Source organism: Vulpes lagopus, chromosome 7 (assembly GCF_018345385.1).
Source record: "Vulpes lagopus strain Blue_001 chromosome 7, ASM1834538v1, whole genome shotgun sequence".
Classification (NCBI taxonomy): domain Eukaryota; kingdom Metazoa; phylum Chordata; class Mammalia; order Carnivora; family Canidae; genus Vulpes; species Vulpes lagopus.
Genome location: NC_054830.1, coordinates 76,567,042 through 76,592,141, shown reverse-complemented (window position 1 = coordinate 76,592,141; position 25,100 = coordinate 76,567,042). Strand labels below are relative to the sequence as shown.

The following is a 25,100-nucleotide window of genomic DNA, read 5'->3' as shown; positions in this document are numbered from 1 at the left end:
AGGCGGCTGACGAAGTCGCCTGTAACAACATCTGTACAGGCATCTGGTGGGACAGCCCAGGCGTCCCTGGAGCCAGCGAGGACCCTGCGAGGGGCCTGGGGGCGGGGCCTGAGCCAGTTTCTCCGGCCGCCGGTCTTTTGAGGACTTCAGCGAGCGCTCGTTCGCCGTCGGTGTCAGCGTCCGGCGCCGTCCAGTCCGCAGCATGGTACGGTGGCCGCAGCCGGCCCTCCTTGGCCGCGCCTCCCCGCGTCGCCCCGCGTCTTACCTTCCGCCTGGCGCTCCTCTCGTGGTCTCCTTGCTTTGCCGGTCTCCCGTGCAGGGGCTGGGTCTTGGGGGCGGGGGGCTGGGGGCGTGCCGGGGCGCTCATCCCGCTTGTCTCCCGGTGTCTCTCTCTCTAGCCTGGTCCGACCCCCAGTGGCACTAACGTGGGCTCGTCGGGGCGCTCTCCCAGCAAAGCAGTGGCCGCCCGGGCGGCCGGGTCCACGGTCCGGCAGAGGTAAGGATCCCCGCGACCCCCCTGGCCGTGGGCTCGGAGAGGCGGGTGGGGCCCAAGATTTCGCTGGTCCGGAGGAGGAGACCCCGGGGTACTACGAGTCACGGGGGCAAAATGAGCCTCAGGCGACGTGGCCTTAGGTCTTTGGTGTCCCGAGGGGGAGGCGGCGTTTCCTTCCAACCGCTCTTAGGAGAGGCAAGTTGCCTGCTTGGAATGGGATCAGGATTGCCGCTTGGAGAGAAAACCGATGTCGTTGAACCGGGTGCCTGGACCTGAGCTCCGCACTCCCGGTTTTGGCCTGGAGGAGCCGTCGCACTCAGTCCAGCGAGACTTGTCAGATGCAGGACTCCTCTTTCATCTCCAGTTTTCTCTCCCCTACTCCTACCACGCATTCTCCTTTCCCAGCGCCAAAACTTAAGGGTCATCGTGGATTTTTTTCTTTTTTTTCTTTTCTGTTCTGTCTCTGTTTAGTCATTTGCAAGATGGAACGGCACTCCAGGAGGTTCTCATCAGTTGTTTCCTTTCTCGTGTCCATTGTTCCGGTTTAGCCCCAAGTTCTCTCATCTAGACGTTTGCATTTCCTAAGTCTTCGCTCCGGGTGATTTCCACTCCAGCCCGTCCTGCCCTCTGGTTCTCTCAACACATCTTCTTAGGTTCTCAGTTTCTTGTTGCTGAACTTAAAAAAAAAAAAAAAAAAGAGAGAGAGAAAGGCGACTACTGATGCTCTAGGTGTTTTTTCAGCCCAGCTGCCTCTCCTCTGGTGATCCAGCAACCTGAGCTAATTACCCTTGAAGCCCTAGACAAATCCCCCCCCCCGACCCCGTTTCTATTTATTCTGAAGGACTAAGCTGGGGGGTTCTTGAGGCCTTCCCAGACCTGGAAAGCAGCAGGAGCTGTGAGGCTTCTCTTTTGTTCCTGGAGGATTTTGTTCTCATGTTTCCATATTTATCTCCTTCGTTAGATATTGACAGCAATGGCTCATCATCTCCTGCTATGTGGCCTGACACAATAAATGATGAATGATTGAAGGAATCAAGCCACTCTCTAGTCTTGGGAGTTTTGAAGGAACCACAGGCTATAGGAAGAGGGAGGCAGTTACACTGTGGCCAGAAAGAAAGGGTAAAATAGACCCCTAATAGAAATTGAGGAGATTAAAATGGGCTCTATTAACTTCTTCCTGGCTCTCCGGTGGAGGGATGGGAGGTATTTTGAGTACATTTGGTATTTCCAGGCGCCCTGATTATTAGATACTCTGCATTGTTCCACGTGCCTGCAGGTATAAGAAATCTTTAAAGAGCCTAGACTGATTTCTTTGGGGCTCCTGTAATTCCAGGAGACTTTGAGAACACGCACTGCAGTTGGGAGGTTGTGGGAAAGCGCATGGGTCCTTGACCTGGCTCAGCTGATGACTTCTGTTCACACTGGGTTTACCATTTAGCTCAAGTTCTTTTTATGAACGAGGAAAATATCAGGTACTTATCCCGAAGCTTAAATGATGTATATCCTTGTGTGTGAAGGCTCTTCTAAGTGTATGAATTGATTTGTAAATCCTGGTACTATTGTGTTTACTATTTGCAGTCGGTTTTCTCATAGAAACAGCCGTACAGATGGACTTAGGAATTTCCAGGCCACCATGTAGCCAGTAGTCAATGTGTCTGCACTAGAGTTTGGGGTAAAGGCCATGGCAAGGTGAGATGGGGATTAGGATCAGAGTTGGAAGCACAGTGAGAAAAGTTGGTGGCACTAGGGTTTTCACTTCGGGTTTCTGACTCCATGCAGTGGTCGGTGGCACAGTGCTGTTTGGCTACGTCTGTGTGCCAGGGCTGTCTGTGTGCCAGGGCTGCCTGCGTCACTCAGCTCATCTCCCAGGCCTTCATTCCCTTGTGAGGGACACGTTCTGGTTGGGTGTTTTCCCACATTTTTTCACATCTTATCTCTGCCCAAGATCTATGGCCAGTATATCGAAATAGTGGAGACAGATTACAAAATAATTTTTTTAAAAATGTATACTCCCATTTTAGGACCTGGATTACAGTGAAAGCTAAATTGTTTTTTATCTCTTTTGTAGCATATACAGTAACTTAAAAGCATTTTAAAGGAGTCATTTTAAGATCAGATTATATGGATTCAGGGCTTTTTAAGCAGGGGCTTATTACTTGACTTCACAAAAATACATGGGAAGAGAAACTGAAATGCATTGTCCAAATGAGGCATCCATATGTGTGGGCAGGTGAATGATCTCTGGAGTCAGAACCGGGTTCACGGCCTAGCCTGGCTCCCGGCTGGTTGCATGGTCCTAGGCTCTTTACCCTTTATGAGCCTGTTTTCCTCGTTCATACATTGGAATCGGTGACTACTTTGGGGTGGTTGTATTCATAGCATATGGCAGGTACTTATCTTAGTGGTTATCATGATCAGTGGAATAAAAGCAAGAATTTGGGGTGCTTGCAAAGAAAAGTTTTTGTATTTTGTGGGCTGTTTTGTTTTTGGTTCTTTAGTAGCATATATTATAATGCTGTTGTAAGGGCTTCCCAGAGCAAGCTGTTTGTAATATTTCTTTTCTTACAGAAAAAATGCCAGCTGTGGGACGAGGAGCGCAGGTCGCACCACCTCAGCGGGCACTGGGGGCATGTGGCGATTCTACACGGAAGACTCACCTGGGCTCAAGGTGTAAGTCTTGGGGAGCAGACCTTGTGTTTCTTTTTGTCTTCTTTTTTTTTTTTTTTTTTAAGATTTTATTTATTTATTCACGAGAGACACAGAAAGGGAGGCAGAGACACAGGCAGAGGGAGAAGCAGGCTCTGTGCAGGGAGCCTGATGTGGGACTCGATTCCGGGACTCCGATCATGCCCTGGGCCAAAGGCAGGTGCTAAACTGCTGAGCCACCGGGGCTGCCCAGACCTTCAGGGTCCCACAGCTATTGGGCAGTTTGGATGGGATTTACGGTACATAAGAGTTTTGTTTGTGCTGCGTGGGCTCGGTTCGGTTTGCCTGTGTATCAGTTAGTTTAGAGCCTGCAATAACAGCTTTTCATGGATTGAGTGAAAGCAAGGGAAGATCTTTGTGTAGCTGTGTCAAAATAAATGATGGCAATGGAAAGAACTGGAGGGAAAACTGCTTAATTAGGTGAAATTGCTCTTCATTTGGTATTCTGGTCCCACACTGAGATATAGGAGTAACCAGTTGAATTGGAGTTGGGTGATTTTTCAAAGCTCTCCTGGAGGCTCAGGCCGATACTATTACAACCTAATGGGAGTTTCTGCATTAGGCTGTGTTACCAAAAGCTCTTTGGCCTCCTTGCCTTTGGTGGGTGGTGGCTAGATCCTGGAGGGTGAACTTAACCACTTCGTAAGTTCTTCGGTCCGGGAGTGCTTATTAGGTGATGGGTGATAGAAGATGGGTATCCAGGGTCTCCAGGCCTTGCTCGCTTTACTTTCCCTGGTTTCTGGTACCGTGTGGCAGAGCTAATCCTGCAGGTCTCTTAGCATGAGGCTCTAGAACACCATGGCTTATGCCATTTGCTGCTTAAACCCAGTGGCTGAGGAATTGGAATAATGATGCACTCCTGTTTGCATAGCGCCTCTGTTCACAGAGGCAGTTACGTGTGGAAGCCAGACAGCAGGGGCTGGAACTATGTCTTCTGACTGTTCAGGCCCATGCTCTTTCCATACTGCTTGTCTGGTAGAAAGAGATTTATTTGGGTTAATTTAATTAACTTGACTTGTAGCTTGACTTGGATCACAAACGTAGTTGACGAAGACTTCCCTAGAATTCTTGAGATTTGGTTTTATTCATTGATTTTTTTTTTTTTTAACTGTTCTATTGAAGACTTGTAAGGTGAGGATGAGTTTGAGAAATCATTCATGGGGTTGGTGTGTGTGCATTAGTGGCATTAAAAACCTTTGCTCTTTGTTTCAAGGTAATTTTTGTGGGTTATTCAGAGAGAAATTTTGAGGCCCCTTGTTCTTCAGGGTCTCCAGGGGGCTTACTTTACACGCTTCTCAAGAGGTTGGTCAAACCTGTTCTCCGGGGGGTGTCTGGCCTACGCCAGCTCTCAGCTTTTGTGCTGTTGAGCAGCCAGGCAGGCTTCCACTACTTCTCGAGTCCTCCCAGGATAGAAGCTGTTCTTGAAGTGTCCTAAACCACAGTTTATCATCAGTAAGAGAGATGTTTTTGATGAAAAGATGCTGTGGGAATTTATATCTACAGACCTACATGTTGGAGCTTATTGCTGGTTCTTAGGAGTTGAGAATTTTTTTTTCCAGGCTGATAATAGGATCTCCTAGGAGATTACTATAAGGTTTCATTGTGTTTGTATTAACTTGCTTAATACCTCAGCAACTCGATGGGGGAGGCACTGAGATTATCCCTATTTTAGAGATGAGGAAAATGAGGCTTGAAGAAGGCAAGTAACAGGGCCACAGTCACCGCTCAGGGGTGACAGTTGGTTCCCAGACTCCAGCTCTCTGGGAGCTGCACTCTCAGCTTCATGCTCTGTGTCTCATGTTGCTCTAATGTTGCAGCAAAGTAGGGGGTGTGATGAAATGTAACTCGATGAAGATTACTTCCCATGTACTTTTAAATTTTGTTTATTCCCATAATTGTACAGATTTTGGAAGAATAGAACAGTGTGGCAAGGACTTTGATCTCTGTGTGTTGTTCATCGGCCACTAGTGGACTCTGTTACGTAATCCACTGCCTTCACTGTAAAGATTTCTGGGGTCTTTTCCCTTGTCTGCTACCCAGTTGTATCTGAGAGGTGCGGTGACATCTCGAATTTTCCACCGTGGTGTTGGCAGGCAAGTCACAAAGGAGGGACCATAACGTTTCATCATAGTCAGCATCCATAGGTTGTGTGAGATCAAGGGGTTCTCTTTTTAAGAAACCCATGTACTGATTTCTCAGCTTGTAAAGCAGTTGATTTAGGGACGGGCTGATGAGTAAAACCAATTTCCTTCCTGTATTAAACTCAGAGATACAACCAGATGGGAACCTTAAAGAGAAAGACTGAGCAATATGTATCAAATCAGAAAACCCGAGTTCAGGTCTCTCCTTTCTGTTCTGGCTATGTGTTCTTAGGCAAGTAATAATCTCTGAGCTTCAGTTTTCCTTGTTGATAAAATGAGGTTAATATTTGTTTGTCCTGGGTCGCGAGTTTGTTTATCAAGTGAGTTTCTAACTTACAATGTGATATGTGTCTTTGTATGCTTAGTGCCTTCTAGCTAGACAATGAAGGTTGTCCTCATTTTATTTATTTATTTATTTATTTATTTATTTATTTATTTATAAATGATTTCATTTATTCATTTGAGAGAGAAAGAACACGCGTACAGAGAGGGAGTGGCAGAGGGAGAGGGAGAAGCAGACTCCCCGCTGAGCAGGGAGCCAGGGCCCTGGGATCCTGACCTGAACTGAAAGCAGACGCTTAACTGACTGAGCCACCCCGGTGCCCCAGTGAAGGTTTTCTGTAAATAAATATTCATTTGAAATCATAGTTCAGCATTTGGGTTATTTGCACTTAAAGAGTCTGGAGAATTTTTCTTATTTTTTATTACGGAAAATATCAAATATGTGAAATTAGAGACACTAGTGTCTTCAATACATCAAATCATTTTATTTGTATATATTTTAGTACATTCTACTAAAAAATAAGGATTTCTCCTTTCTGAGTAATCACAATGCCATCTCCACAGCCTCAAAATACCCAGAATAATAATTTGGAGAATATTATTAAATGTCGTAAGTGATACCCCTTAGATGAATCTTAGGTACTCCCTCTGTTTTATCCCCTCAGCAATCTTTATTATTAACAGCTATAATAATGTATTATTAATAAAAGTAAGCATGCCTTCTCTTCTTACTTCCAGTGGCCCTGTTCCAGTATTGGTTATGAGTCTTCTGTTCATCGCTTCTGTATTTATGTTGCACATTTGGGGCAAGTACACTCGTTCGTAGATTCGGCTACATCCATCTGTCTGTCATCTGAAGAAGAAGGAAAAAAAAACTCAACATATCTTGGACCAAAAGCATAGTGATTTCCTGTTAGTGAGAAAGAAATATTCTGTTAGCTTATTGTTTTGCAAGGAACTTAACACGAATTGGTTTTAAGGAATCAGTTTTTTTCTATGGCTAATAAACTTTTTAATTCATTTATACAAAGTCTCATTGCTGATACCTAATCACCACGTCCCTTAGTCCCTCTGCCTTTAGATTTACCAGTGAGTATGAGAAAACGTGTTGGGGTGATTGTTTTCTTTGTTGGACTGACCATTCCTTGGGTGACCATGCAGTCACTCAAGTCCAACATACTGTTACTGGCCATGGCTTGTTTTCTCCTAGGTACTTCTGTCCTGGTGATTGTTATCGTGTGTGTTCTGTGGTTGTTAAGGAGTGTGTCTGTGACTCCATCAGGGAGATCTGTGTTGAGTGGCAGCTGGTACCCAGGGAAAGAGATATAGGGATCATAAACCAGATATCTTGGATAAAATGCCTGCTCATTCTGTTCTTTGTCTCTGAAACTGTAGATAATATTTTTGACCCTTCTCTCTCTCAGTTTTTAATTCTGGGAGAATTTTTGAACTTCCATTTTTAATTTTTAATTTCCATTTTTGAAATCACTATAGTTGCTAAAATGGTTTTGAAAGAATTTATTTGGTAAATCGAATTATTAAATAAAATTTTGTTTTCATTTGGAAAATTAAAGACCTTGATAATCAGAGTGAGGTACCAGCATTTTTAAACTGAGTTGATATAATTCCAACCCAAAGTAAAAGAGTTTAAAGTTTCACTTAGCTTATGTTGCCTTTCTGGGTATAAGCATTCAGTCTCTGTAGACCCTAGGAATCGCCAAGAATAGTTCAGGGCGCATACTGCAGGAGCCTAGGACTCTAAGCCAGAATTTCTGAAGAGTAAGAAATGCCCTAGTTGTTCAGCAGAATCACAAAATGAAGAGGTGTATTAGTTGAAAAATAGATCATTTTAAAAACGTCTTTCTCAAGTCTATTTAAGGAAAACTTCCTAGAACAGTGAAGCAGCTTCATAAGTATATTTCTTGACTTCTGGCTGCAGAGTAATTTTAGGTTGGGATGTATCTTAAAGAGTATGTATCTTAAAAAATATTTTCTAAGGCAGTATATGGGTTAGTGTGCTCTTATAAATCCAAACAAATGGGAGATTATTGGGGGGAAATGATGAAAAACTGGTTCCTTTGGATCCTGGGCACTGCTCATTGCATAAAAATGCAGCAGCTGTCTTCATTTTGAAATTCAGGGGAAAAAGTTTCACTGGGAAGAAATTAAAGACTATATTATCTTTAATGGAATTTTTTTCTCTGATACTCAGGTTGATGGCTCCAGTAACAGCTAAAAGTTATGTATTTAATTTTCAGAAGAAATCTGTTTGTCCAGAAGAGGGGTCCTTTTTTTTTCCTCTGGGGGAGATGCTGAAGCCACTTGGAGGAGCTATTTGATGGTGAGGGTTACGTCCTCTTCACTGCAAGATGCTGCCTTTTAGCCCCGTCTGCCTCGCAGGGCTCCAGTGGGCTAGTGGCTGGAAGTCCTGGGATTTTCTGAGCTAGTGAATTATAAGAAAATGCTAGTTTTCAGTGGCAGAGTAGGAGATGCTTCATTCAGCAGAAAGAAAATTGGTGGTTGGGCCTAAAAATACACAGCATCTATTATGTTACAAGGCTACTGTTGGCTCTGATAATACAATGCTAATACCATAACTGAGAATCTCAGTGTTCAAGCTGTTCCTTTCTCTTTTCTTTTTCATTTTTAAAAACGGGCAAAATACACATAATGTAAAATGTGCCACCTTAACCATTTAAAGTGTGTAGGTCAGAGGTATTAAGCACATGCATGTTGTGCGACTATTGCCACCATCCATCTCCAGAACTCTTTTTTATCTTGCAAAACTGAAACTCTAAATCCCTCAAATAAAAACTGCCCTCTTCTCTTCCCCTCAGCCCCTGGCAACAGCCATTCTACTTTCTGTCTCTGAATTTGACTCTCTAAGCACCTTGTAGGAATGGAACCATAGAGTATTGTACCCTTTTATGACTGGCTTACCCAATTTATTATAATATCCTCAAGATTCACCCATGTTGTAGCATATGTTAGAGTTCTTTTTGTCAGCCTTTTTTTTTAAGGCTGAATGACGTTCCTTTGTGTCTATATACCACTTTTTGTATTCCTTTCTTTTAAAATCGAGATTTCCAAACTGATGCTTCTTGAATCCTAGGGGACGATGAGCCATTCATAATTCTGAAAGCCTAACAAATTAGATCTTTATTTGTATTAAGTCTACGTTGGCCCAAAGAATTCTCAAATCCCTTCACTATGGGCTCTAATTTTAGCCACTTGCGAATGATTATAAGCCACTGCATGTTAAGCAAAAGGGCTGAGTGATTGAAACTGGGAAGATGAATTAATAACTGCAGTTTGGGCTGAGCCTTTTAAGTCATTGCGGAAAGGGCCCAAGAGTACCTGAGACTGAGGGATTGAAAGATGAAGATCCCTGGGTCCACTAGGAGCCTGAGAACACATTCTGGTAATACTGGGTGAGAGATCTGTTCCTGGGAGAGGGAAAATATGCCATAGCTTTTATTTTCACACCTGGCTCAGTCTAGACTCTAGTTTTTTTTTTTTTTCCAGGTGCTGAGGTCCTCATAGAATTGAAAAAGATGTTCTGAAATGTTACAAATGTTGGCATCAAGATAAAAAGGACCAAAATGTCTATAAAGTTGGCTTCATTTAATAGAAAATCCTGTACAGTATGTGGACTTTCTCCGGGCATGGTGTCCTGCTCTTGATTCCTGCAAAGTGCTATTATCACCCCTCACTTCACATGCTGTGGGAGGAGGGTTCAGGCCAGGACCAAGTTTGTTCGTTTCTGGGGCCACTACTAAGACGACGTCCCAAGGTAGTGTACTTACTACCCCATCTTGCAGACTTGGAGGTGTACCTGACCTGGGTTCAACTCCTACAGTTAGCCCTACATTTTACCAGTTGTGAGGTCGTGCTTGACTCCCTTCCTTCCTCTGCCCTCATTTGTCTCATGTAAATGCCCATGGGTATGATGATTCCCACCAGGATTAAATGAGAAAAGATCTAAGAGCGCCTTGTTAATTTGTTAGCTAATGGTTAACAAGTGTTTATTTTCAATAATTTCAGAGATGTAGGTTTGAGGGTGATGGAAGGGAACCACAATAGAGCTTCCACAATATAGCTTTTAAAAATAACGACTCTTAAGACCATGCCACACTATGATTTAGTGTTACTCTAGGCATTACTTAGCTTTAGTTTGAGGTTTTCGATTCTGCAGAAGGAATTGAATTCTCAGGAATTGCCCTTCTAAGCTTTGTTTGTAGTATGGAACTTTTGTGTTTGTAGAGAAAGCATAGTGTTTATTCACTCAACAAGCATTTACGGATCACTCTGTCCCATGCTCTTCTGTCGGGGTTTTTGAAATAACCTGTTGAGGTCACTCTCAGTTTAAAAGGGCTGAGCATTTGGATCCTTGCCCCATCTGGGGCTATGGACTCTAAATAGCTCTGTGATTCCAGAGAAACCAGACAGGGAGCTCTATATCAAAGCCTGCTCTACTTGGTGAAATCAGCAGTTGGAACTATAGTTTAAGAAATGCTCGGGGTTTGTGGGCAATCCTGCCAGGGGTCACAAAACTCCCTGCCTCCCAGGAAATCCATCCTGGCTGGTCACTTGTCCAATAGAAGGAAACCTGGGAACCCTGAGAGCCCCTAGCCGGGTGGCTGAGAATTCACTGTGTCCTCCTGTGCAATAGAGGAGCCTGGGGCCTGGAGACCAGGGGTTGCCCCAGATTGTACAGCAAGTGCAGAACAGAGCAGAGGACAGGTTGAGGCTTCTTGAGCCCCAAGCCAGGGCTCTTCCTTGAAACTGTGTTGTGACCCTCTGTTGGGCCAGTGCATAAGTCAGTGACCTGTCTCTAGGGACTAGGCACTGGAACTAGGTAAACGGAGTGGTGGGTTTTGATTAGTGGGTAGTGTTAATCAAAGGGGGAGGAGTGAAGCCAGTTAAGGTCAGCTAGTAAAAATAAAATGAATTATGTTAGTAAATTTAGAAGACAGTCAACAGGTTCATAAGGGGAAGCAAAATCAGGAGAAGCAGCCAGCAGAAGTGCATTTGTCTGCGTTCTTGGGACCACGAATGTCGGGTGAGCCCAGCATGTAGAGGATTGACTGAGCAGGGTCAAGGTAGAGGCTAACTGCTTAAATACTGTTCCTGGCAACTCAGCCTCCATTCCATGCCAGAGACATTGCAGTAAAGTAAAAGGTGCAAGTTTACTGAACAGGAAACAGGGACTAGTCTAAACAGTCTAGATGGTTCCATTTTGGGGAAAGGTCTAGAAGTTTGTATCTCAATTTCTAGCAGCAATGAAACAAAGCACATGAAAACATGAAGGGAAGAACTCAAATTACAAGGGAAAGGGTTAAATTGGTCCTGCAAACATGCTGGTGTTTCTTCCCATAGGCTCTGGTCCTAGGCAGTGCAGAGGATAAACCCTACACTTGCAGCTCATTCTCCTAGAACCCGTCTACGTGGGTTTGGGCTGTAGAATGGAAATCAGTGGTTCTCACCTCTTTCTGTGTGTGTGTGTGTGTGTGTGTGTGTGTGTGTGTGTGTGTGCGTGTGAGTGAGAGAGAGAGAGAGAGACAGAGACACAGAGAGAGAGAAAGAGAGAGAGAATCGCCTGTAAGGAGTCTGCTCCTGCCACATGGCCGATCCGGCTGGCAGCAGCCTGGGAGGGCCAGCTCTCCAGAGCAGGAGTCACAGTGTGGGCTCAGGGGCGCTGGGCCTGAGGTTTCTTCCAGGCCTGTCACTGGCACAAGAGTGTTTTTTGTCCCCCTTCCTCTTCTTTTGAAGCTTCAACCATGTTTCCATTTGCTTTGCAGTCTCTGCACTGTGCTGGGAAATTCACCCTGCCCTGTGGGCTTTTGCATTTCGTGCACTTGCAGCCCTGTGGTGTGCGTAGTCAGCTGGCCGTGGAGCTGGGAGGCCCTGCAAGGCCCAGGGTCCTGCTTCGCCCTTCAGTTCTCTCACTCGGTCTCTAACAGCACCTCTTTTTATAGCCGTGCTGCCTGAAGGAGCAAAATAAACCCTTGTCAGACTGCTCCTTGCACTGGGACCTGCAGTTGGCTCCAGGAGGCAGTACAGGATGAAAGGGGCGAGTGTGTGATGATCGTGGCTGGGCAAGGCTTTCTTTCTGGGCGGGCCGTCAGATGGCTGGTGTGGCACCCCCCCACACACACCCCAGTGCACCCCTGAGGTGTCATCGGTAGGGAGCTCTGCACATGCCTCCCTGTGGGAGAGTTGCTGTATCCACACGGGGGACACCTCCGTGAGACACTCCAGAGACCCGTGAAACATTTGTGTTAATGCCACATGCAGCCTTTCCACTGCTCATTGGAGGCCTCTGCAGTAAATCAAAATTAAATTTAGGTGAGAGGTGATCTGATGCTGGCACAGGCTAGGTAGTCTGACCCAGCTCACTGCTCCTCCTCTTCTCCTCTTCCTGAGCCCCCTCCCCTTCCACCTTCCGCTTGTTCTCTTCTGTTCTATACAACTGAGATCCCTGGGCTATTGCGTTCAAAGGAACACAGTCCTCCAATGAAAGTTATTAAAAAATAATTCTGATTTGCACCTATACTTTTCCAAGTTGTAGTGAGGTTGAATTGTGTCACCCCAAATTTGTGTGCTGAGACCCTAACTCCTAGCACCTCAGAAGGTGACCTTACATGGAGATTGGGTCTTTGCAGAGGTTGTCAAGTTAAACTGAGGCCTTTAGCTGGGTCCCTAATCCCATATGACTTAGTTCTTTTAAGAAGACGAGATTTGAAAAAAGTGATTTGGATGTAGAGCCATACGGGGAGAACGTCATGCGAGCTTGAAGACATCCATCAGCAAGCTGAAGACAGACCTGGACCAGCTCTTTCCCTCACAGCCCTCATAAGAACCAAACCTGCTAGCACCTTGATTTTGCACTTCTAGCCTCCAGAATTGAGGCCCTACCACCGCCCCAGTGGTGCTGTTTTGTACGGCAGTGCAAGCAGACCAATACACAAGTATCTTTTTATTTTATTTAAAAAATTTTAAAGATTTTTATTTATTCATGAGACAGAGAGAGAGGCAGAGACATAGGCAGAGGGAGATACAGGCTGCCTGCAGGAAGCCTAATGTGGGACTTGATCCCAGGACCCCGGGATCACGCCCTGAGCCAAAGCAGACGCTCAACCACTGAGCCACCCAGGTGCCCCAATACAAAAGTATCTTAAAGGGGAAGCCAATCTGTAACTCAGAAATGCTTTTATCACCCTCCTTCATATCTTCCTGACCTTTTTGCATCTGCAGCATCTAGGGAACCTTTCTGAACTCTGAAATCCCTTCCCCACTATTGACCCGAGTGACTTATTTCTCTAATACCTCCCAACTGGGGAGCAAAGAAATCCATGGGCTCTGATTCACTCCTCTGGTATCCTAATCTTGAGGAAGGGGATGCCCTAAATCTGAAGCACAAGGCTTTTGGGTCACCAGCGGTGGGAATCCCCCAGTGTCAGCAAAAACCTGGCCCCTGTTTATGCACAAGGTGAGCACCGCTTCATCTAGCTTATTCCATCTGGACACTTGTTCATCTCACAATGAACCGAGAAAACCCCGGTGTTCTGACTCAAGAGACCAAGCAGGAGATCTAGGCTAGTGACAGATTCTTGGCAGGAATTGGGTAGTGAGAAGAGCATGTTCAGCAGAGTGGGTGGCGTTCCTCCACCAGCAGTAGAGGCTGGACCAGTGGAGTCCTGGCCCCGCCGGCGGGGATTTGGTGATGTACACAACAGCTCGGGATCTAGATTCAGGTTTTCACTTACATATATTCTCCTTGCATTTCTGGAATGGACTCTACTTGGTCACTCGGATGAGAAGAGCTAGCATAGCAGGCCAGACACAGAAAGGTCTGTTTGCAAGGTTGGCCGTTGACTGGTGGTCTGGACACTCAGCATTTGAGCTGTTCCCTAACTCATAAGGCTGGTCGACAGGCAGTAGATGACTATGATACCACTACCGACCGATAGGGTCCTTGGCACTGAGTCTTTAATGGGCCTACCTGGACTGAAGCATTGCACGCATTCCTGCATCCTTCGCGGCCAGAGAAAGGAACGCGCTCACAGGAGGAACAGAGTATACGAAGCCTGCCTATGGATTTCTCGACTACACCTGTGTCTTTTTTTCTCTGATGAACCTATTGTGTATCCTTTCACTGTAATAAACCTTAGCTGTGAGTACAACTATATGCCGAATCCGAGTCTTTCTAGAAACTCTGCAAACATATGGGTGGTCTTAAGGAGCCCTGAAACAGTCATGACGTATTATTTTTTAATGAGCTGTTGGATTGTGTTTGCTAATACCAATCCTCCCCAGTTCAACTCCCATTTTTCAAGCTTTTCCTTCATGCACATTACTCTAAACATCTTGGGAGATGGCAACTTCTTTAGTCTTCGGAGGTACCATGACAACGTATTTTACAGGTGAGAAAACTGAGGCCCACAGAGATGGCGTGACTCTCCCAAAGTCATGCAGCTACTGACCACCTAGCAGAGCTGGGAACCCTGGGCTGTCTGCCTCCGTGTTAGGGGGACCAGCCTTCCTGGTTTGCCTTCTACCGAGGGGTTTCTGGGGACATGACGCTTTGAGTATGAAAACTGAGATGGTCCTGGGCAAACCCAAATGGTTGGTCACCATACTTTGAGCCTATCGCTGTTTTTTATTTTATCTGATTGGCAACTTCAGTGTTCCTGAGGAAGAGCTCGCCCCCTTTGCGAGGTGGGCATATTTAGCCCTGAACTGGAAGAGCCAAACACCTGGTCTCTTAAGAATAATTTCCAAATTATTTTTTTTAAAGATTTTATTTATTCATGAGACACACACACACACAGAATGAGAGAGAGAGAGAGAGAGAGAGAGAGAGAGAGAGAGAGAGGCAGAGGGAGAAGCAGGCTCCATGCAGGGAGCCTGACATGGGACTCAATCCTGGGTCTCCAGGATCACACCTGGGCTGAAGGCAGATGCTCAACCACTGAGCCACCAGGGCATTCCTCAATTTCCAAATTCCTTTCTCTAGGGCCAAACACGGGCCCTCCCAGCCCGCTCTGCTGGGTCTGCTCCTTCCTCTTCTCCACCAAACCCCCCAACTGGTGCTCCCTCCCCCACCCCACTCTGCCCACCACATTTTTCAGCATTACTGGTTTTAATTTCCTTTACCATCCCCTTTGCAGAAACTTCTTTCCTGATTTAATTACTATGTCTCTTAATTCAATTTCATTCTCTTGATTGTCATTAAACTCCCAGAGTTGTTTCTCCAAAGAATTTAAAGGCGAGGCCCTCTGCTTAGAGATTAATTGTCATCATTTTGCCTTTAAACACAGGTACTTTCTTACCTCTCTTCAATTATCTCCCAGAGAAAGGAGAGTGACCATCCTTCTTCTCAGGGCCTCTCTGAGAACAAACACTGCTGGGGGCTACCTTTTCAGAGAGAGAGAGAGAGAAAGAGAGAGAGAATAAAGAGAGAGAAAGCGAAGTGTCTTAAATTTTTCTTCCACCTTCTCCTGACTCTAATCTCAGGGGCTCAGTCTGTGAAGAGGTTGGGGGCTCTAGGAGAGGCAGCCTAGGCTTGGGAAATGATGGCTCTTGTCAGGAGGGGTGTGAAATGGTGAGGAGGGGCAATGCAACGCTGGCTCTGGCCTCAAGCATCCTGGCAGCCAGGGTCTCTCAGAGGAAATAGGGCTGTAGCTTAAGGTACAACAGAAGCACCTCGGGCTAGAATTTTCCTTCTTTGGAGCAGTGGGTCTCAGGACATCAAAGCCCCAGTGTCCCTTGCTCTCACTGTTCCCTTGTGTTCTCAGTACTGCAGCCCTTTGACCTTTGAGACACCCCCTCAAACTCTATTTTTGCTAGCGCTGTCACTCCTGAATCTCCTCTTTGTGCACAAACCTTGAGAAAGAGGAACGATTCCAGGTAGGGCTGGGCCAGCTTCCTGTAGGATCCAGTTAATGCAACTCCTGCCCCTGTGGGTGAAGCCCCCTGAGAGGTAGAAGGTGCAGGTTCCAGGCGGTGGGGGGGCTTAGGCAGGGGTCTGAGTTGCTGTGGCTCTCGGTGCTCGGCTATCCCGAGCCTCGGTGCCCTTGTCTGCAGATATTCAGGCATCGTACCTTATAAAAGGATCTAGGCCTGCCTCTTCCATTATGTCAGGGTTAAATGAAAGAATTCAAGTAAAGCATTCAGCACAGGGCCTGCCACCGTAATAAGCCTTCAATAACAAGTAGTCATATTCACAATGAGTACCATTTGGTCCTATAGGTTGTAGAATCAACAACTTTTAATACTGAAAAGAAAATTCCTGTTCCAAGCTCTAATTTGTATCTGACATCTTCTGTTCAGTCTCTGACTCTGCTTGGATACCTCTTTTTTTTTTTTTTTTAAAGATTTTATTTATTTATTCATGAGACCCAGAGAGAGGGGCAGAGATATAGGCAGAGGGAGAAGCAGGCTCCCTGCGGGGAGCCTGAGGCAGGACTCAATCCCAGGACCCCTGGGATCACGACCTGAGACAAAGGCAGATGCTCAACCTGGCACCCCTGCTTGGAAACCTCTTGTGATAGGGAGCTCACTGCTCTTTGGGAATCCCTGCCTTCTTTGGGCCATTTTGTAGATGCCAAATAGGAGCTCTGTTTACAGGTCTGATGTATTTAAACTCTCCATTTGCAGGGAACAAGATGTCTTTCCCTATTCAACAATAATATGGGCTGCCAGAGAATAGGACCAAATAATTGTTTAGAGGGTAATTTAGCAAATGACTCAATGACATACTCATAGGTGAGGGTTTCAGACTCCAGACTCTTCCCTTATCTGGTTCCTGGGACTTTAAGTCCAGCTGAAGATGAGGTTGGGGTTGAAGAGGAGCCCAGCTAATCCGGGCACATTTTATAGACAAGGCCTTAAAGATCCCCACGGAATCTTTGAAATCACCCTTTTCTTGGGTTCACGAGCACTCATAAATGATACCATCACTTCCTGGTTATTCATGCTCATTAAATGTAAGAATAAAGAGTATAGAGCTCACGAGGGGCACCATCCGCTTGGCTGCATTTATGAAGAGAAGGCGCTGGGATGTTTAATGTAAGCTACCCAGTTTGTCTAATAAAATCCTTCCATGGCTGATGTTACCAGCTTCGTGCCACACACGCTTGTGCTATTGGGACAGTACTAGCGTGTATTTAAATTCCCATTGTGTCTATTTAGTTTTTACTTAAAGGAAATGATTTTCACCATTTAAGGTAGATTTCCTAATGCAAATATACCTATATACCTAGGTGTGAGGAGTTAGAAATGTGCTGTCGCATGTATCAAGACGGCAAGGGAATGATTTAAGGATGGCAGAGAATAGGAAGGAGCTGCTACTCATTCATGGCTCATTTAATTGTAGATCCATCCTGTTCTCCAGGGACTTATGATTTGTGCAATGGTGGATTCGCATTGCTGGGTTTACATAAAGCTGAATTTATTCTCATTTAATGCTTAATTGATTCAATCTTATTTTAATGACATATTTATATGGACTCCTAGAAGGTTTGGATTGGGCCTCAGAACTTAGTTTGGCCAATCCTTCTTGTTACAGGTGAAAACATGGAGGCCCAGAGAGGTTAAAGGATTCACCCACGATCACACTGGGAGTAAGCGCAGGGCTGCGATTCCAGCTTAGATATTATTCATTTGTGAATTTTAACTTTATTTATTTTATTTTAGATTTTGTTTTATTTATTTGAGAGAGAGAGAAAGGGAGAGAGGAGAGTGAGCACTAGGAGGGGGAACAGCAGAGGGAGAGGGAGAAGCAGGCTCCCCACTGAGCAGGGAGCCGAATGGGGCTCTATCCCAGGACCCTGGGACCATGACCTGAGCTGAAGCCACCCAGGTGTCCCTCAGCCTAGATTCAAATGTAGTTTGAAGGTTTTCTTTTTCTATAATAATAGGAATCCCTATCATCTATCTATCTATCTATCTATCTATCTATCTATCTATCTATCCATCTATCTATCTACCTATCTATATCTGGCTTTCATGTACGACCCCATGTGGGAGGGAGGCAACAGGCACACATAAATATATTTATGGGCGTCTACCTGTAACCTGTGTCCGCATTGACCACCAGGATTCACAGGGTCTAAGCCGTGCTTCCGTGGCTGTTCTCTTGCCTGCCTCTCTTGAATCCCATGTATAGCTGCGGGGGAATAAAAAACCCACAAGCCCTGAATTAGAACAGCTTGCCCTCAAGCCAGCTGTCACTTGACCTCTCTGGTCCTCCGGTCCTTACTTTTTCCTGTAACCTTCATGTTAACTGCAGTATCTGTCACATGGATGCGAATGGGATTGGTTTAGAACTCACCCCTGGGTGTAGTGAGATGAGCTGCTTTAGTGATGCTAATAGTTCCTCATCCTCTAGCTCCCAGAACTTGTTTATTTTGAATCTATCTAGCTGGTGGAGCAACTTGCTGTCTCCCAGGTGCAGCCCCTACCTTGTGCACATTGATGAGGAACCACAACCCCCTTCCCTGAATTTCCCTTCACTTGCAAGGAAGGCATCTACACATGCGTAGCAGACTTTATAGAAAACTTGAGAAAACAGAGGGGTCTGTAAAATCGTGTTGTTGTTTTCCCTTCTTTTTAAAAATACTCTTCTGTAGGGTTCATCCCAGAAATTTCCTCTCTCACCTCACAACACAGTATTACTTAGCTCATCAATTCTCTATCATTTAGGACTTACGTTTTGCTTCCATGGCGACCTGTAGAACAATGTCTTAAATATGGTTCAAATTTTTCTCCCAAGGACTTTGGAGAAAAGACATCCTAAGGCTGGTTTGGTAGTGCCATAGTCTCATCAATGTCCTAACCTTTTGTCTCTCTCTTTTTTGCTATTCTTAGCCCAAGCCAACTGTCTTCAATCAAGATCACCTCAGGACTACAAAATTATTGCCATAGCACCAGGCTTTACATCCATGTTTCAGGCAGAAGAGGTTGGAAGACCGAGAAGAAACCTGCCAACCTAATCTGATTTTCAGGAAGCATTTCCAGAAGTCTTATCTATAGTTTATTCCTTTATACCATTGACTGGAAACTGGTCATATGGCCACTCTTATCTGGAAGGGAGGCTGGGAAATCTAACTTTTCAGCCAGGCACATCACTACTTCCAACAAAATCAGGGCCCTGTGTAAGTAAGAAGATAGGAATAAATTTTAGGTAGGCAAACCATCAAAGTCCGCCACAATCCCCAACTCCATTCTGGACCCCCCTTTGCATAGCCAATGATTCACCGCATTAAAATGAAGAGGTCATCACGCAGCTGAAGGAAGGGAGGTGGAGTTAAAGAAATGGTTGGATCTTTCATCTGCTGTCTCCACGAACAGTCTCTGAAAGTGGAGGGGAGAGATTTCTTTCTTTCTTTCCCCGGCCCCGACCCCAATATGAAATTGACCACCCTGCTTAGAACAGAAGAGGTTACGGCTGCCTTTGGTTCCTTGCCGTGCCACCCAAGGATTGCTGTGAGCGCCAAAAGACAGATATGAGGAAGCACGTTATAACCTATAGATGCTCTTCAGTAACAGAGATGATTGTTTCTCCTTATTCCGAGTGTGGTCATGTCTCCTAAGGCTGTCTGCTCAGCTGAAGAAAGGGGTTTCTTGGGAGGCCTGGGTGGCTCAGTCCCTTAAGTGTCTGCCTTTGGCTCAGGTCATGATCCCAGGGTCCTGGGATTGAGCCCTACATCAGGCTCCCTGCTCAGTAGGGAGCCTGCTTCCCCTTCTCCCTCTGCCTCCTCCCCACTGCTCATGCTCCCTCCCTCTCTCTGTCAAATAAATAAAATCTTTTTTTCTTTTTTTTTTTTAAGAAAGGGGTTTTCTTTTTTTTAGAAGATTTTATTTGCTTGCATGTGCCATTGGCAAAAACAAAACAGAAAAAATATTCTTTCTTTCTTTCTTTCTTTCTTTCTTTCTTTCTTTCTTTCTTTCTTTCTTATTTATTTAGAGAGTGTGAACAGAGGGAGGGGCAGGGGGAGAGGGGGAGGGAGAAAGAGAGAATCTCAAGCCGACTCCCCGCTCAATGTGGAATCCGATGTGGGGCTTGATCCCAGGACCCTGAGATTGGGACGTGAGCTGAAATCAAGAGCCAGAGGCTCAACCGACTGAGCCACCCACGAGCCCCAAGAAAGGGGTTTTCTGAGACAGCAAGAGTGAGAGCCAAAGAGAAAAGGAGCCAAAGGGGAAGGAGAGATAGAAGGGGGTAGAGGGGATAAAAGAGGGAAGGGGAAGAGTGGAGCATCTTCTAAGGTCCAAGGCAGAACAAAATACATCGACAGGATTGACGCCCGTGAGTGACCCAAGGACACATACGATGGTCTGGGAGCCGGCATCCCCGGTCTTTATTCCAGTCTCCCTCATTTCCAAGCGACATATGTATATTGAAGACGATGTGAAACATATGAAAAGGCACAAGAGAGACTTTAAAAAAAAACTGCTTTCTTGGTGTATAATTGACGTACAACAAACCATCCATATTTAAAGTTTATGATTTGATACATTTTGACATAGGTATACACCCATGAAATCATCGCTGCAATCAGCAATCAGCATAGCATATCCATCACCCCCAGAACTTTCCTCATCTCCTCCCTCCATGCCCCTGCCTGGCTACCCACCTGGCCACCAGGAATCGCTCACTGGTCTACTTACTGTCACTAGGGATTACTTCGCACTTTCTTCAATTTCACACAAATGTATGTGTTCTTTCTTTGCCTGGTTTCTTTGACTCAGCATAACAATATGAAAAAAAAAAACTCAATCCCAAATCAAAGAGAAATATAGTTAAAAATATAACATAGACCTGCCAGGATTGAAAATAGTTACTGTTTAGTCCTGTTTGCTTCAGCATTTTTCCTGGTTTTCTTTGGGGCGGGGGGATGTCATTTATACAAAAAGTTTTAAAAAATCTGTACATTTTAATGAACAGTTATAAAGCAAACTGCTGTGTAGCCACCACGCAGGTCAAGAAATGGAGCTTTGTGCGCACCCTGCGTCACCCCCTGACAACTGCACCTCCTCCCCATACCAGGTCATCACTGACCTCACTTTGGGGAAAGTCATTTTCTTGCTTTTCTTTTTGGTTTTATGACCTAAGTATCCATCCCAGTATAGCAGAGTTGAGTCACCTGTTTGTGAATTCTGTTTGACTGAGATCATCCCGCATGTCTTCTTCTGTGACTTGCATTTTCGTTCGTTCTGTCTATGAGATTCACCCCATCATGCCAGGTGGCTGTGCTTTGCTCATTCTTTTTTTTAAAAAAATTTTTTTTATTTATTTATGATAGTCACACACACACACACAGAGGCAGAGACACAGGCAGAGGGAGAAGCAGGCTCCATGCACCAGGAGCCCGATGTGGGATTTGATCCCGGGCCTCCAGGATCGCACCCTGGGCCAAACGCAGGCACCAAACCGCTGCACCACCCAGGGATCCCTGCTTTGCTCATTCTAATAGCAGTGGAGTGTTGGGTTGTACGAGTCCACCGCTGTGGGACTGGCCCACACCAGCGAGAAAATTCCTAAGTACCATCAGGCAGTTTGGCCCTGCCTTGGCCCTCAAGTCTGGTAGGCAGCAGTCGTCCCTGGACAGAAACAAGCAAAAGGCCCCCCCACCCCTGCGGCCCACCCCCCAACTCCCACCCCATGTCCATGGGAGGTTATCCATAAATATTCCCATAGGCAAATCATAACTATTTACAACATTAGCTTCTGCCTGACAATATCCTTCTGAAGAAGCAAGCACCAAAGAAATTTTTTTAAAAAGATTTTATTTATTTATTCATGAGAGACACACAGAGAGAGGCAGAGACATAGGCAGAGGGAGAAGCAGGCCCCTAGCAGGGAGCCCAATGCAGGACTCAATCCCAGGACCCCAGGATCACTCCCTGAGCCAAAGGCAGATGCTTAACTGCTGAGCTGCCCAGGTGTCCCCCAAAGAAATTTCTTTTAAAAGAAATCATGACCTTTACATCATTGTATTAGTCGGCTCAGGCCACCATAATGGACTGCCATAGGCTGGGGGCTTACACAGCAGGAGGGTGTTTTCATAGTGCTGAAGGCTGGAAGCCCAAGATCGAGGTGTCGGCAGGTTTGGTTTCTCCTGGCAGCTTCTCTCCTTGGCTTGCAGATGGTTGACTGCTGTCGTCATGAGATGGTCCCTCCGTCTCCTCACTGTCCCCTGTCTGTGTTGCTCTTCTGTGAAGACCCCAGTCAGACTGAGTTAGAGCCCACACTAGTAGTGGCCCCTTCTTACCTTACCTCTCTAAAGGCCCCGTTTCCAACCACAGTCACGTTCTCTCTCATGGTACTGGGGCTTAGGTCTTTGACATATAGATTTGGGGGCAAGGGCACAATTTAGCTCACGACAGTTGTGTTGATCTTAATACAGTGAGTTCTAGTTTCCATGTGAGAAAGAAAAAGCAAGACAAAGTTGGAGGATCTTTTTTATTTTTTAAAGATTTTATTTATTTATTCATAAGAGACACACACACACACAGAGGCAGAAACATAGGCAGAGGGAGAAGCAGGCTCCTAGTGGGGAGCCCAATGTGGGACTCGATCCCAGGACCCCGGGATTACGACCTGAGCCAAAGGCAGATGCTCAACCACTGAGCCACCCAGGTCCCCCAGAGGATCTTTTTCAAAAGGCTGCTCCCCAACTTCCAGTATCTTCCTCAGGCCTTCACTCTACTTGGCTCACTGCACCTTGATACTATTATTCACGTGCTTCTTTAAAAGATGCTCTTGTTATAAATTATATAGGAAACGCAAGAAATCAAAACCTAGTTTTATGTTTCCTCATGTATTGGAAACATTATAGTAAGAGTCATTGAAGTCAGTGCTTGGAGTCTGAGACTTAAAAAATAAAAGGGTCCAAGGGCACCTGGGTGGCTCAGTTGGTTAAGCGTCTGCCTTCGGCTCAGGTCGTGATCTTGGGGTCCTGGGATCGAGTCCCACCTTGGGCTCCTCATCAGCGGGAAGTCTGCTTCTCCATCTCCCTGTGCTCCTCCCCTCCTCACTCATCTTCTCTGTCTCACATGCTCTCTCTCTCTCTCAAATAAACAAATAAATAAATTTTAAAAATGGTTCAGTGCATTATTCAAGTTAAAAAAAAACCAATGATTTAGACCTTGGGTCTGCCTCTAGCCGATGGACCACATCGCCCCTCCCCAGCCCTCTCTCAAGATGTTGTTTATTCTGTGATGACCTAAGTGTCTGCCGGCCTGGTCCTTTCCGGGCACGTTCTCACATGGTGAATGGTTAGGTCCTAATCACCTCCCAGTGAAGGAGGGAAATAACTTTTATCCCTGTTGTACGAAAGAGATAACCAGACAATGAAGATTGTGTGAGATTTTCAAGATCACACAGTGGGAAAGTCACAGAAGCAGTTTCCATTTCCCAGTCTAGGTAAATACGGACGCCAGGTTAGCCTTGTCCTCTGCAGGGGAGGCCCATCAGCACTGTTCTGCTGGAAGTGGGTGCAATGGTGGTAGTCCCTGGAGCGGGGAGCAAGTGAAAATAGCACGATGGCCCAGAATGATCAGTAGGAAGGTGAGTTTACCAGGAGGGGGGAAGACCGGCCAAAGTTGGGGAGCTAATCCTCTTCTTCTGGTAGCAGGGTGGGGTGTACCTTCTGCTTCGTCACCAGCAGGCACACTGGGTCCTGTTCACTCTTTGTCGTCTGTGCTTTCAAGGCTTCCTTTCTCTGCTGTAATCCAAACTCATGGATTTTGTTATTTCATACTTTGTCTGACAGTTGCCATGAAACGGTAGAGAGTACCCCAGGAAAACCAATCTGGAACCTATAGTTTCTTTGTGGGAACGTTTAAAAACCAGTCATTCAAGTTCTTATTTTGTTATAAAACTGAAAGGATCTTCCATTTCCTCTCAAGTTAGTTCCAGCCAGTGTGGTAGGTGGGGCCAGGGGCAGGCTCGCTTGAGTCAGGCGGCCGCTGCCTGTTTTTGTAAATAAAGCTTTATTGGGACACAGCCACGCTCCTTCCCTTACGTACTGTCTATGGCTGTCTTGCTACAGGAGTAGAGGCGAATACTTGTGACACAGACTGTGTGGTCTGCAAAGCTTAAAATAGTTGCCCTCTGACCCTCTATAGGAAACCTTGTCAATTCCTAAGCTTGATTATTATTCCCAAATATTAGCTGACCCTCTTTGGGAGACGTCTGGACTTCCCCTCACTACTGACTCTAGTATTGGTCATGTGACGTGCTTCAGCTAATTAATGAAAGTGATATATATCACCTTCAGGCAAAATCTTTAGCCAGCACGTGATTTGCTATACTCTTTACTCTTTCTTTCTTTCTTTCTTCTTCTTTTTTTTCTCTTCCTTACCACTGGCAATGTTCCAGAAAGAGGCTGCTTCATTAGCTTGGGTTTGAGGGAAGATAGGCTGGCAGCTGATTTGGATGGATATGTCCATGGCAACTTTTCTGCAAAGCTAAACTTACTCCAAAACAAAAAGCTCTAAAAAAATAAAATAAAATAAATAAGCGAGCTGTATAGCCATGATATATGTACTTAGGTTTCCAAACGTGAAAACTTTAAGGACTAAATGCAATGTGCTATCTTTTTTTTGTTTGTTTGTTTGTTTTTGCAATGTGCTATCTTATATTGGCTCCTAGGACAGGATAAGGGCATTAATGGAAAAACTGGTAAAATCTGAATAAAGTTGGTAGTTTCATTAATAGCAATGTTCCAGTATCAATTTTGAAAAATTAACCTTTTACAAATTAACATTTTGCACCGCAGTTATGTAAGATTTTAACGTCTGGGGAACCTGGATGAGGGCACACAATAAACCTCTGTACTATCTTTGCAATATACTTTTAAAAACGTGAAATATGCAGATACCCTAGAAACGGTTTTTTTTTTTGAAAAGATATGTGCACCCCTATGTTTATTGCAACATTACTTACAGTAGCTGGGATATGGAAGCAACCCAAATATTCATCTATAGATAAATAAAGAAAAAGTGGTATATATATATATACACCATGGAATCTCTCTCAGCCGTAAAGATTCTGCTTTCATGTGCTTTGCAGATTTAAAAAAAGGATAATTTTGAAGATAAGAAAAATATTAAAACTGAAATTCTAAGCTACATGATCAATTTGCAGAGGAACAAATAAAGCCCAAAGAAGGAAGTTGGTCATTTATGTATTTATTATATTGAAGTATAGTTGACACACAATGTTACAATAGTTTCAAGCACAGAACATAGTGATTCACAAACTCCATACACTGGTGGGTGCTATGCTCACAGTGTAGGTGCCATATGTCACCAGTTACATTGTCATTACAATACCATTGACTATGTTCCCTATGCTGGACCTTTAATTCTCCTGACTTATTTATTCCATAACTGGAAACCTGAATCTCCCACTCCCTTTCACCCATTTAAAAACACTTTAAATAAGAGCACCACTCGGAGGACAA

General features: G+C 45.1%; 1 protein-coding gene across 1 annotated transcript; it reads left to right on the top strand.

The window, feature by feature from the left end:
- Window positions 1-46: 46 nt before the first annotated feature.
- Window positions 47-6,646, top strand: SEC61B (SEC61 translocon subunit beta). The gene is made up of 4 exons (XM_041764046.1): window positions 47-205; window positions 399-496; window positions 3,062-3,163; window positions 6,361-6,646. Exons 1-4 carry the CDS (start codon window positions 203-205, stop codon window positions 6,446-6,448), a joined length of 291 nt encoding a protein of 96 aa, XP_041619980.1. The 5' UTR covers window positions 47-202; the 3' UTR covers window positions 6,449-6,646.
- The last annotated feature ends 18,454 nt before the right edge of the window (window positions 6,647-25,100 follow it).